Source organism: Dreissena polymorpha, chromosome 5 (genome assembly GCF_020536995.1).
Source record: "Dreissena polymorpha isolate Duluth1 chromosome 5, UMN_Dpol_1.0, whole genome shotgun sequence".
In the NCBI taxonomy this organism is placed as follows: Eukaryota; Metazoa; Mollusca; class Bivalvia; order Myida; family Dreissenidae; genus Dreissena; species Dreissena polymorpha.
The window spans coordinates 24,395,949-24,409,135 of NC_068359.1; the positions used below are offsets into that span (position 1 = coordinate 24,395,949).

The 13,187-nt window shown below is 35.0% G+C and overlaps 1 protein-coding gene across 6 annotated transcripts in view; it reads left to right on the forward strand.

Annotated features, from left to right (window-relative positions):
* LOC127880966 (multidrug resistance-associated protein 1-like) overlaps window positions 1-13,187 on the forward strand; it is a 121,132-nt gene that overhangs the window by 33,384 nt on the left and 74,561 nt on the right. For all 6 annotated transcript variants that reach the window (XM_052428482.1, XM_052428481.1, XM_052428486.1 and 3 more), the window contains 2 exons: window positions 1,697-1,866; window positions 4,680-4,830. In XM_052428482.1, the coding sequence (XP_052284442.1) occupies window positions 1,697-1,866; window positions 4,680-4,830 (321 nt within the window). The remainder of the gene's footprint in view (window positions 1-1,696; window positions 1,867-4,679; window positions 4,831-13,187) is intronic.

The window sequence follows — 13,187 nt, forward strand, 5'->3', positions numbered from 1 at the left end:
AAACTTGGTACGCTTACTTACTTTCATAAGGGGACTGGGCAGGCAAAGTAAGATAACTCTGGCGTGCATTTTGACAGAATTATGTGCCCTTTTTATGCTTAGAAAATTGAAAATTTTGGTTAAGTTTTGTGTTTAGGTCCATTTTATCCCTTAAGTATCAAAGCTATTGCTTTCATACTTGCAACACATATTAATGATTAAATTTTGCTAAAAATGCCATAACTTCTTTATTTACAATTAGATTTGATTGATACTTTGACAAAACTACTCTTACCTGACATACCACAATAGACTCCACCCAAACCATCCCCTGTGCCCTCCCCCCTACCCCCCCCCCCCTATTTTTTTTTTAAGATCATCTCACAAATGACCACCACACCCTCACACTATACTATACACCCCCACCCCCAAATTGTGTTTTTTTTTAAAAACGGTTAAAAAACACAAATATTTATTTTTATTAATTTATGTTTGAAATACCGTCCAACCATCGCACCCAAGAATACCCCCCCCCCCGAATTCCCCCGCCCGCCCCCCCCCCCCCCCGAATTTTTTTTTTTTAAGATCATCTCACAAATGACCACCACGACCTCACACTAACTATACCCCCCCCCAAAATCCCCCCCCCAGAATCCCCCCCCTAATTTTTAAGATCACCTCACACATGACCACCACACCCTCACACTATACTATACCCCCCCCCCCCCCCTCGAATCCCCCCCCCCCCCGAATGCCCCCCCCTAATTTTTTTTTTTTTAAGATCATCTCACAAATGACCACCACACCCTCACACTATACTATACCCCCCCCACCCCACCCCACCCCCCTATTTTTTTTTTTGAAACGGTTAAAAAACACAAATATAATAATAAATAATGTAATAAATGTCCACGCCCCCACACTTTACACCCCTCTTCACTCCACCCCTCCCTCCTTTATGATTGAAAATGAGAGTCCCTTCACCTTTAACAAGAAAATAGATTAGCGGTCTTCACCCGCAAGGCGGTGCTCTTGTTAAAGCTTTCAATCTTTCATTCCAGGCTCAGCACACTCACATCTCCAGACATCATATTGACCTTGACATTCACATAGACTTCAAATTACCAATTAATCAACAGGGTCATTAGCGTTTATTGGGCATAGCATATTGCTTTATTAAAAATGAAATAAAGTGCTAAAGAAAAATAACAAAATTTTTATTATAGATAGTATTTAACCTATCATGGTTCGAAAATGTGACACCAAAGGTTCAAAGATTGAATTATATCAGAGAATAAAACACTGAATGCAGGGCCTGTTTTCAGCAACATATTCTTATAATAATAATTAAAAATATATAATTATTAATATATATAATAATGATAATAAAAATATTGATAGTAATTGAATGGCTGAAATGTTATCTTTTGTAAGGAATGCACAAAAAGTGTGCACCAAAACTTTAGCCATTACTCTACTTTACCATGTATTATGCGTAACCATGTGTAACTTGCACTATAACTATTATGTATATTTACAATAGCACAATTATATATAGTCAGAATTAGGCAGAATAGTGTTGTATCAATGTATAAGGCGCACCCACCTTTTTAATTGAGGTTTGGGGCTATAAAACTGCACGTAATACATGATTAAGTACAGTATACTGTGTTATGCGTGGTGTTGTATGGTTAGCATGTTTTTGTCCATATTTCAGTCTCTGCGATTGAGCAATCAGGCTCGCACAGAATCCACTTCTGGTGAAATCATGAACCTGATGTCGGTTGATGCCCAAAATATCAAGGATCTGTGTGAATATATGTGGTGCCTGTGGTCAGGACCTTTGCAGATAATTGTCTGTGTGATTCTACTCTACTATACTGTTGGGTAGGTATAGTAAACCATTGGTTGTTGTCCTTGATTAATTTGGTGTTATACTTGATTTATTGGGTGTTATACTTGATTAATAGGGTGTTAATACTCGATCTATTGGGTGTTATACTTGATTTATTGGGTTTTATACTTGATTTATTGGGTGTTATACTCCATCTATTGGGTGTTATACTTGATTTATTGGGTGTTATACTTGATTTATTGGCGTTATACTTGATTAATTGGGTGTTAAACTATATAAATGTCTGTGTGATTTTACTCTACTATACTGTTGGGTAGGTATAGTTAACCATTGGTTGTTGTCCTTGGTTAATTTGGTGTTATACTTGATTTATTGGGTGTTATACTTGATTTATTGGGTGTTATACTCGATCTATTGGGTGTTATACTTGATTTATTGGGTGTTATACTTGATTTATTGGGCGTATACTTGATTGATTGGGTGTTATACTTGATTTATTGGGTGTTGTACTTGATTTTAATTGGGTATTATACTTGATTAATTGGGTGTTAAACTATATAATTGTCTGTGTGATTCTACTCTACTATACTGTTGGGTAGTTGTAGCATGTGTGTGTGTATTTAAAAGTGTATGATTTCAGCATTTTTTTGGCAAACAAATTGTGGTTACTTATAAGAGCAAAACTATCATGTTTAGTCTTTGACAACCCAAAAGTACTATCCTAAGTTGATGCAACTGGATGTATGTAAATAAGGGACTTTGCTGGGAATGTGCATGTTATTTCAGTTTTTTTCTGCAGAGCAAAATTGTGGTTGTTATGGTTACAAAAATAATTGAAAACACAAATCTCGACCCTGCCATAATTAAAAAATACTAAAGCTTGCATGATGAAACTTATGGATATCCTGTTCTTACTCCAACAACATTAACGTTCAAGTGGTCATTGTCAGCTCAGGTACTACTTAAAGCGTACTTTAATGTACCCCAGGTACAAAAAATATACTTAATACTTAAACGTACCTGTGAATTCTAACGCTAAATTGATCGTTGTCTGCATTTTTTTTTCAAATTAATAATTTTCATATGTAGGTCAATATTTTGTTGAATGGCCTCTATATATTATCAAAACTCGTACTGAAAAAGCATATTGAGGCAAGTTTTGTTCAAAAAGATTTTTGTTGCGTATCCCGCAGCGCGTTTTACAACATCGAATTTTGGGCAGCAATCAAACTCGGGTACTTTCTTTATCGGCCGGGTACGTTAAAGTATGTTTTCCGTACATGGGGTACATTAAAGTGTACTTACTTGACCCCGGGGTACATTTAAGTTGTACCTGAGTCAACAATGACCAATCGAGCAACATTAACATGGTACTGGACTGCTTAAATGTCTGTGACAAAGCTCGACCTTTACTAATGTTGAGATGTTTGAACTGTTTGTCTGTTAGTTAGATCTAGACATTAGATCATGTCTTAACAATGTTTTTAGAGATTGGGATGTCATAAATACTATCAAGGAACAGCAACATGACAGGATTTTGTAATGACATCATTTCTCCAGCTATTTTCCCCTTACCTGTGATCCAAGGTGTGTCGTCTGTTAATGGCACAAGTATATGCACTACATGTATAAATTAGTTGTTTAAACATATTTATTTTCACTTCATTTCATTGAAAGTCATAGTCTTAGAGAAATGCTCTCTAGTCCATTTCCTGGAAAGAACAAGTACATGTACTTGGTGCCTTCGGGGAGGGGGAAGGGGGGGGGGAGATCTAAAGAACTCTTCCACAGTGGGGAACGAACCCCTGACCTCCAGGTTGCTTTGCAGACATCATATCCACTATGCACTTAGTACTAGTAAATGGAATTATGGAGGAAAAGTGAGAGTAGGTTAAATGACTGAAAGATATGACGGAAATCCTGTTGTAAATGGTGAAAATACAAAAAAAATCAAGCATCAAACGTGTTGGAAGCTTTAAATAACCTCCTCACTATAAGAATTATCTTTGTATGCCCCAGTAGGTTGGCATATAGCAGTTGAACTCTCCGTCAGTCTGTCTGTCTGTCTGTGCGTCCGTCCGAAAACTTTTGAGCCTTGTTCTGGGTAAAGTGGGTTTAAAGCGTGATGCCAGGTAAGCCTGTACAGTCCACTCAGGCTAATCAGAGACAACATTTCCGCTTTTGTGAAATTTTTCGTGTAAAGGAAGTTTCTACTTAACTAAAAACCAACCTAGGCAGAAACTGTTGTCCCTGATTAGCCTGTCCTGAATGCACAGCCTAATCCTGGACTACTCTTAACCCTTTGCATGCTGGGAAATTTGTTGTCTGCTAAAATGTTGTCTGCTGTATTTCTAAAATAATCTTTTTCTTTGAATTTATTCAACGAATACTATCAGAATAGCAAACATTTTGGATCCAAATGAGACGCCACGTTCTGTGGCGTCTCATCTGGATCCAAACAGTTTGCAAAGGCCTTCAAAATTCGGTTTCCGCACTGAAAGGGTTAAGCACATGCATCAAGTCCAGTTTTCCCAGAGAGAGGCAAAATTTTCTCCTCACTATAAGCTCTCTATTGTATCTCTTCTTGCACTTGTGAACCCAAAATAAAGTTTATGTCATACAAAATATGTTCGTTGGCATTTAGTTTAATTGTTTGCAAACATCATCTGAAGAGCAGGGCATAGAATTCAACAAATAGGCAGAACTTAAATAAAACTAGACTTCAGTATTTGACCCCATAACATTTTATTCAACCTTTTAAAAATTGAAAGCATGGGGTCATTTTTGCTTCTTCTTTTAAATCTATTAAAATCACTTTATCATATCTCTGGTACTCCACCCTCAGCTTTGCCATGTTTGCTGGGCTGGGTGTCATGCTGCTGTTAACACCGGTCAATCTGATCACCACGTCCAAGGTACAGACGTACCAGAAAACCATGATGGAGTTCAAGGACTCAAGAATCAAGCTGATGACTGAGATACTGAACGGGATCAAGGTTAGAGATATTTTAGAGATACTGAACGGGATCAAGGTTAGAGATATTTTAGAGATACTGACTGGGACCAAGGTTAGAAATACTGAATGAGATCAAGGGAGGAGATACTTAAAATATTTTGACAGTATCAAGGATAGAGATACTGAATGAAATCAAAGTTAGATATACTGAATGGGATCAATATTAGAGATATTTTTGAGATGATGAAGTGGGGCAATGTTCGAGATATTGAATAGGATCAAGGTTAAAGATGTTTGAGAGATTATAAGTGTGATAAAGGTAAGAGATACTATAGAGATATTGAATGGGATCAATGTTAGATATACTTTAGAGATACTGATTGAGATAAAGGTTAGATATATTTTAAAGATACTAAATGGAATCAAGGTTAGAGATGCTGAATGGGATCAAGGTTAGAGATACTGAATGAGATCAAGGTTAGAGAAACTGAATGAGATCAATGTTAGAGATACTGAATGGGATCAAGGTTAGAGATTCTGAAAGGGATCAAAGTTAGAGATACTGAATGAGATCAAGGTTAGATAAACTGAATGGGATCAATATAAGAAATACTTTACAATTTCTGAAGTTGATCAAGGTTAGATATACTGAGCAGGATACAGATTTGAGATATGTTAGAGGTTCTGAATAGGATCAAGGTTAGTTTTTATTTACTGTTGAATCATTATTATTTGTGGTACATTAATTATATTTGATTTCATGGTTTGAACATTCCACAAATTCAATATTAACACATCGGAAATGACCGGTGCAAATGCCTTGTTTTTTCAAAAATCAGAAATCCAGGAATTTACACTTTTTTTAAGAACCACAAAATTTCAATCTGACGAATACATGTTTATATGTTTATACAGTTCATTTAAGGTGAAGATGACAGGCCAGTTTCTGACCTAATTGGGTAAACATCCCGAGGCACATTTTTGAATTATGCTTTTTGCAAAATTAATGGGGCCTTTTCACAGATTTTGGCATGTTTTGAAGTTTGTCATTAATGCTTTATATTGATAAATGTAAACATTGGATCTAAAAAGCTCCAGTAAAAAATCAAGAATAAAATTTCAAAAAAAAGAAACAAAGTAGCCCGCAGCGGGCTCGAACCAGTGACCCCCCGGAGTCCTGGAGTAAAAACCATATTAGACCGCTCGGCCATCCTGCCAAGTATGTATAAGAGACGTATTTTATACTTTATATAAGCAATCTTCGTAGATTCACAAAATTAAACGACAACAACAGAACTTATTCAATCGTTTCGCATTGCAACGCTTTATAATTTTCAGGTCATTAAATCGTCAAAAGATGCATATAATGGCTATATTAGACGATGGTAAATGTTTAGTATTACTGTTTCCTCACAAATATCATAACTAAAACAAAAATTTGCGAATCTGAAACAACTTTTTTCAATTTTGTCAATTTACCAAAACGTGAAAAGATCCCTTTAAAGAACATCATTTAAGTTGATCAAGTATGTATTCCATATTTTGATGTATAGCTAATAGGGCTGTCACGATACGCCGTGAGCGTACCTTTGATGTATAGCTAATAGGGCTGTCACGATACGCCGTGAGCGTACCGCGGTATATCGTGGTACGGCAACACTGTATCGCAGTACGTACCGCGATATTTTATAGAATATGTATCTGTGAAGAAAACAGCAGAATAACAAGTTTTACAAACTTTATTAAACTCAATACAGGCTGTCAAGCGGTCATACTTTTTCCTACTTTTTCCTACTATTTCCTACTTTTTCATCAGGATCCTACTTTTTCCTATTTTTTTACCAAATCTTCCTACTATTCCTACTTTTTCATTTTCAATGGAGAATTATTTTTTTTCAAGAGTTTATTTAGTAAACTTGCAGGACGAATGAATCTATGGCATGACTGTATCCCTGTTAATGTGCATTCATCTAGATGAGACCTGATGAGACCTGACAACCCATGCTGACTGTCTGCTAGCACCTCTTCAGGAAGCATAAATATTTATTTCTTATGTAACTTTTGAAATTATTAACAAGTTTTTTTTTAAATAACAATAGAACCTTGTTTACTTCCTTAGCATTTGTACACTGCAGACTTCACTACCTTACACAGTTCCCAGTGATGCAAGAGCTGAGGGAACCCATTGTTTATTCCAGTTTTATTTTGTTTCCATTGACAACAATTTGACAAACCTTATGCATGTTTACATGATATTGCTGTTTGGAATGTAGAGATATAGAGATACATGTATTGTATGAGTGGTTATGTAATATGGAATTTATTACACAAGTTATTTGAAAAAGATAAAATGATGCTTTGCCGAGTTTTCATCATTTGCAAATATAATGTAATAAATTCTGTATTACATGACAACGGATATGATGTTCTATTGATATCATAGGTACATCATGTTTAGTAATTAAAGATAAATGCACAGAGCCTAAATGCCCTGATACATTTTTATGCTCCTGGTAGGGTGGCATATAGCAGTTGTACTGTCAGTTCGTTTGTCTGTCTGTCTGTCTGTCTGTGTGTTTGTCCGAAAACTTTAATATGGGCCATAACTTTTGCAATATTGAAGATAGCAACTTGATATTTGGCATGCATGTGTATCTCATGAAGCTGCACATTTTGAGTTTCTGACAAACACAATTCTTGTCTAATGATGCCATAGCTAGTGAGGTAACTTTAAGATGTTACAGTGTAGTATTAAAATTATTAAACGGCATTATTACACTCCCGCGAAGTCATCAATAATGTAAAAACCATTATTTGAAAATGGAATAAACAATATAGTGCAACTGTTTCATTGCCCAATCAATGATGTCATAAAAGATGTCAGGTGATAAGGTCTATCTCCAGTTGCATAATCTGCTCTGCAATGACCAGTCATTTTGAATGTAACTTAAGTCATTATAACTGCACCCTATTGTCAATTTAAAGGTTTCACGATGTAGCTGTAGCAGAGCATTGACACTGCTTTATATATTAGTATTCATATTGTAACAAGTTAGTGTATCACTAAATAAATTTGGTCTTCTGCCTAAGGATATAACATGCACAATATATTACCATTTGTATATCGATACACAGAAGACCTCTAACCACTTATTTGATGATACACCAAAATGAACAGCATCTAATTAAACTTCTTAATCAGGGTAGCTTTGCTTGAAACTTAATTATCATAGATACACTATAAGTGCTAAAATGCCTAGTGGGAAAACAAAGTTTTACCCTTCATGGATGGAGAAGTTGGAGAACAGTGGAAAAACACTTGGATCATGGTGCAAGAGAGATACCGGCAATGAGTTTGCAAGATATTGTACTGTCTGCATCTCGTGTTGTAATTCTGGTGCTTATCAACTGATAAGTCAGGCAGATGGACAAAAACACAAGGAAAACATGAAATACATGCATGATAATTCACAAAAGCGTTTGTTTGGAAGTGCTCCAAAGCCAAGCAGCTCTCAGGGTGGTGGGGATAAATCTTTCTGTATGCAAGTACATCCATCACACAAGGAACAGATACAAAAGGCTGAAATCATCTGGGCCCTTAAGGTAGCTTCAAGTGGGTATCCATACAGAACATGTGATGGCACTCCTGCTCTGTTTCCAGCTATGTTTCCTGGACCTGTGGCTAAAAAATTAGTATTATGTATTCCTACTTTTGAGGGAAAAGTTCCTACTTTTTCCTACTTTTTTCCTTCTTTTCTTGCAAAAGTAGTTCCTATTTTTTCCTACTTTTTGAAAAAAGGTCACTTGACAGCCTGTCAATAATCAGAAAACACTGGTATTATAGTATGACTAGAAACTGTAAAAGAAACTGTAATAAACTTGATAGAAGTAGTCATTGTTATTGTTTGCGTCTTTTTCTAAAATGTCCGCCATGTTGTTTACAATAGCTGTGACTACGATCTGTGTAAATCGAACGCTTCAAGGGCATGTTCAAAATGCGGAGTCAGCGGGCCCAGTATTGAAAATCTGTAGCGTTCTGACTCTTCCTCGACATATTCAGAATCTTAAGATAACATGATTCGGAAGTGCAATGCTTTGAACGATCGATATACTAAAGAAAGAAAATAAGAAATAGAATAAACATCTTTTGGATAATTATGAAATTATTTGCAAAGGAAATCTGTCCCTAATTCCAAAAAAGGTAGGGACCCATACATCGCCGTATTTTAAACGTGAAAGTTAATCATCTACAAGTGGAAGCGCTTGCTTGACCTGGATATTAACAGATTATTTATTTAGCCCTTTTGAATGGCTTCTACATTTTTCATAACGCTATCTATATCAAAATAATTATGTAATGTATTTATATCTGTGCTAATATAATAATATATAAAAAAACGGTGCGGCAACGCCGTACCGCAGTGCGATTTTTTTCACGACATGCACCGCGATATACCGATATACCGGTGAATTGTGACAGCCCTAATAGCTAACAAAGTTTTACTGTTTAGTGCTAATATAATGTATGTTTATATTTACTGTTTTTGTCCTATCTTTGTGATTTGATTGACAGTATGCTTAGCCAAATCAATGTGATTTGATTGACAGTTCTTGAGACATATTAATGTGATTTGATTGACAGTATGTTTAGCCAAATCTATGTGATTTGATTGACAGTATGTTTAGCCAAATCTATGTGATTTGATTGACAGATCTTGAGACATATTAATGTGATTTGATTAACAATTTTGATTATTATCAATGGGATTTGATTGAGAGTTGTTGAGAGCAATAAAGGTGTGATTTGAATGACAGATATTTTGAATTATTGATGTGATTTGATTGCAAGTGTGTTGAGCTGCTCAGGAAGCTAGAAATGCAAATTGTTTGATGACGATTTCTTGGAAAAATAATCATTGTCTTTAAAGAATGTTTGACATAACTTCATGAGCATTCAGTGATGAATTCCATTGCATATTGTCTTTTTCCTATGATATCCATAATTTTCATCGGTAAAATTGTTAAGTTGCTAGGGAGGAATATTTCAAACAAACAAATATAAATTCTTATTTTCCCCCCTTTTTAGCTCGACTATTGTATATGAAATATATATAGTGGAGCTATCCTACTCACACCAACGTGAGCGTTGGAATGTTAAAGTTTGTGTACCACCTCAAATACTTTCTATGTCCCTTGACATATTGCTTTTATATTGTGCATACTTCTTTACCAACATGACCCCAATTTATAAACAAGAGCAGACACATGTATCAAGCATTTTGTAAAAATTATGGCCCTTTTTTCACTTAGAATATGCATATTATTGATAAATCTATGTGAAAGTTTGCGTACCACCTTAAATATTTTCTGTGTCCCTCGATATATTGCTTTTATATTTTACATACTTCTTTACCAACATGACCCGAATCTATGAACAAGAGCAGACAACTGTATTAAGCATTTTGTAAGATTTATGGCCCTTTTTACCACTTAGCATATGCATATTATTGATAAATCTATGTTAAAGTTTGCGTACCACCTCAAATATTTGTCCCTTGACATATTGCTTTCATATTTTGCATACTTCTTGACCAACATGACCCCAAGCTATAAACAAGAGCAGACAACTGTATCAAGCATTTTGTAAGAATTATGTTCCCTTTTTATACGTAGAAAATTGAAAATTTGGGTAATTTTTTTGTTTAGATTCACTTTATTACTATCATAAGGGGACTGTGCAGGCAAAGTTTACTAACTCTGCCTGGCATTTTGACAGAATTATGACCCTTTTATACTTAAAAATTAGAAAAATTGGTTTAGTTTTGTGTTTTGGTGCATTTTACTCATAAAGTATCAAAGCTATTGCTTTCAGAATTGGGACACTGGCTAACTATCATAAGAGGACTGTATAGGACAAATTGAATAACTCTGGTTGGCATTTTGACAGAATTATTGCCTTTTTTTGACTTTTTATAGTAACTTTTTATGTTAAATTTTGTGTATAGGTTCACTTTTCTTCTAAAGTATCAAGGCTATTGCTTTCAAACTTCAAATACAGTCCACTCTCTTTATCTTGACATCAGATATCTAGATTTTCTGGATAGGTCGAAGTAAGTTCAATGTCCCAACTTTTTTCCTTCTTTATCTATATTAATAAACATCGCATATCTTGGTTTTTGTTATGTCGAATAATTCGATATCTCCATATAAAAATTTGTCCCATGTCCCAATTTTACATGTATTTACTGTGTTTTATCTCAAAGTGCGAATAACTGTCCCAGTGTCGGCAAAGGTGAGAAATTTGTTCTTTGATACTTCATCGTCCCGCTTTGCACGCATGCTCCCAAAACTGTGCGGTAGATAAGTGATCCGTTAATTGCATCAATGACCACACATGTGTAATGTCGTTAGCCATTAACACTTGAGGAAGACCTGTCACTTTATAAGTTTTGGGTTTATTTTATCCTGTAGTAATAATCAATTGAATTTTGCATTTCAAACTCAAAAATGTACATGTACAGCTCAGTTTTCTGGAACGTGAATTACGTATGTTCAGATGAAAAACCCTCATCTTGATTGGACGTCAATTGCATCATATTTAAATAATAACATTACCGGATTTTTATTCGACAGTTTAGAAAATGATAACCGCATGTGTTAATTCAGTAACACTTAAAACGTCATTTTAAGCATTTAAATAGCAAATTTAATTGTGCCTCGTAAAAAGACGTATATATGAGGTAATAGACACGGTGGTTTCTTTAGTTAGACCACTTAGCTGGTATGTACTAGAAGATGTTAAAAAACAAGGTAAATTTTTTTCTTTGTAAACGCCTAATGGGATATCTCGAACTCATGTTATCTCGATATTTTTCTTGTTCCCGCCGACTTCGAGATAACGAGAGCAGACTGTACTTTCTTACTATCATTAGGGTACTGTACCTGGCAAGTTGAATTTGACCTTGACCTTTGAATGACCTTGACTCTTAAGGTGAAATTAATAAATTTTGCTTAAATTGCCTTAACTTCTTTATTTATGATCAGATTTGATTCATACTTTGACAAAACAACACTTACCTAAATACCACAATGGAATCCACCCAAAGCATCCCCCTCACCCCACCCCAGAATCCCCCCCCCCCCAAAAAAAAATAATAAATTATTATTTGTTTTCTCTTTTTTTTTTTTGAAAGATCATCTAATAAATGACCCCCCCCCTACTTATACCCCCCTCTGCACCCCACCCCCCACACCCAAAAAGATTGTTCTATGTTTTTTTTAAACATGGAAAAAAAACTCACACATTTTTTATTATTTTATTTTTTAAGTACTGTCCAACCATCCCACCCTAGCTATTGCTATCAAACTTGAAATAAAATCTTTTTAGTTTGTTTTATGAATTTACAAATGTTCAATAGATTGTGGAAAATATATCTGAACTCAGAATCGTCTATAAAGTACAACTTCTTTAAAACATAAGCAATCAATATGTTTAAATTATGGTCCTCTTCCATTTAGAATATGACTATATTACCTTGACTTTATTGAATATGAACAGTTTACCCAAGATGGCTTACATTATAATGTCAAGCACTTGAATAGTCGACTGCTCTTGTTGTGATCACTGTTTTCTGTTCATGTGGTGCCTCATGTATGATCAACGTTTTTCCTTGTGAGTACTCTAGAGGCCTCATTAATTGCACAATCTTTTTGAAACTTTGATCACAAAGTCAAATTAAAGAAGTGCTTGTTTACATTCTTATGTAACAATTTTATCCATTCTTCCTAACACTTGCTCAGAACATTAATTTTGTTGTATGATATACATGTATTGCCTCTACCAGCAGCTTAAGTAAGTGTATTTTTGTGCAGGATTAACTGCTTTGAACTGTTTTCAGAAGTCTTATCGAGAAAAAACATTGCAAGCGCTGTGCATTCGAATTAAGTATAAAGATTAAAAAAAATGTGTTATTTTTCTTAATGAAAAACTATAGAACTACAAGTAAAAAATATTTCATGAAAACAAAGAATATCACCTACTTACTGACCCTTCTGACATGTACTTGCTTGGTTTATTATAAAACAATCAATTTTTTAAGGATGGCTTAAAAATGAATTTATTCAAAAATAGCACTCTGTGAATTGATTTCTTATTATCAATGTAAACATTGTAAAGCGCATGATCAGAAAAATTAATGTTAGTGTGTTACATCTATCTGTGCATCAGTGTGTGGGGATTCATGTCTTGCCATAAATAAAAAGGACAACATGCTATAAAAAGATTTCTCATGCTGGTGCGGCTGAAATCTTTTTTTATGCCCCCGGTAGGGTGGCATATAGCAGTTGAACTGTCCGTCCGTCAGTCTGTCTGTCTGTCCGAAAATTTTAACATCGGCC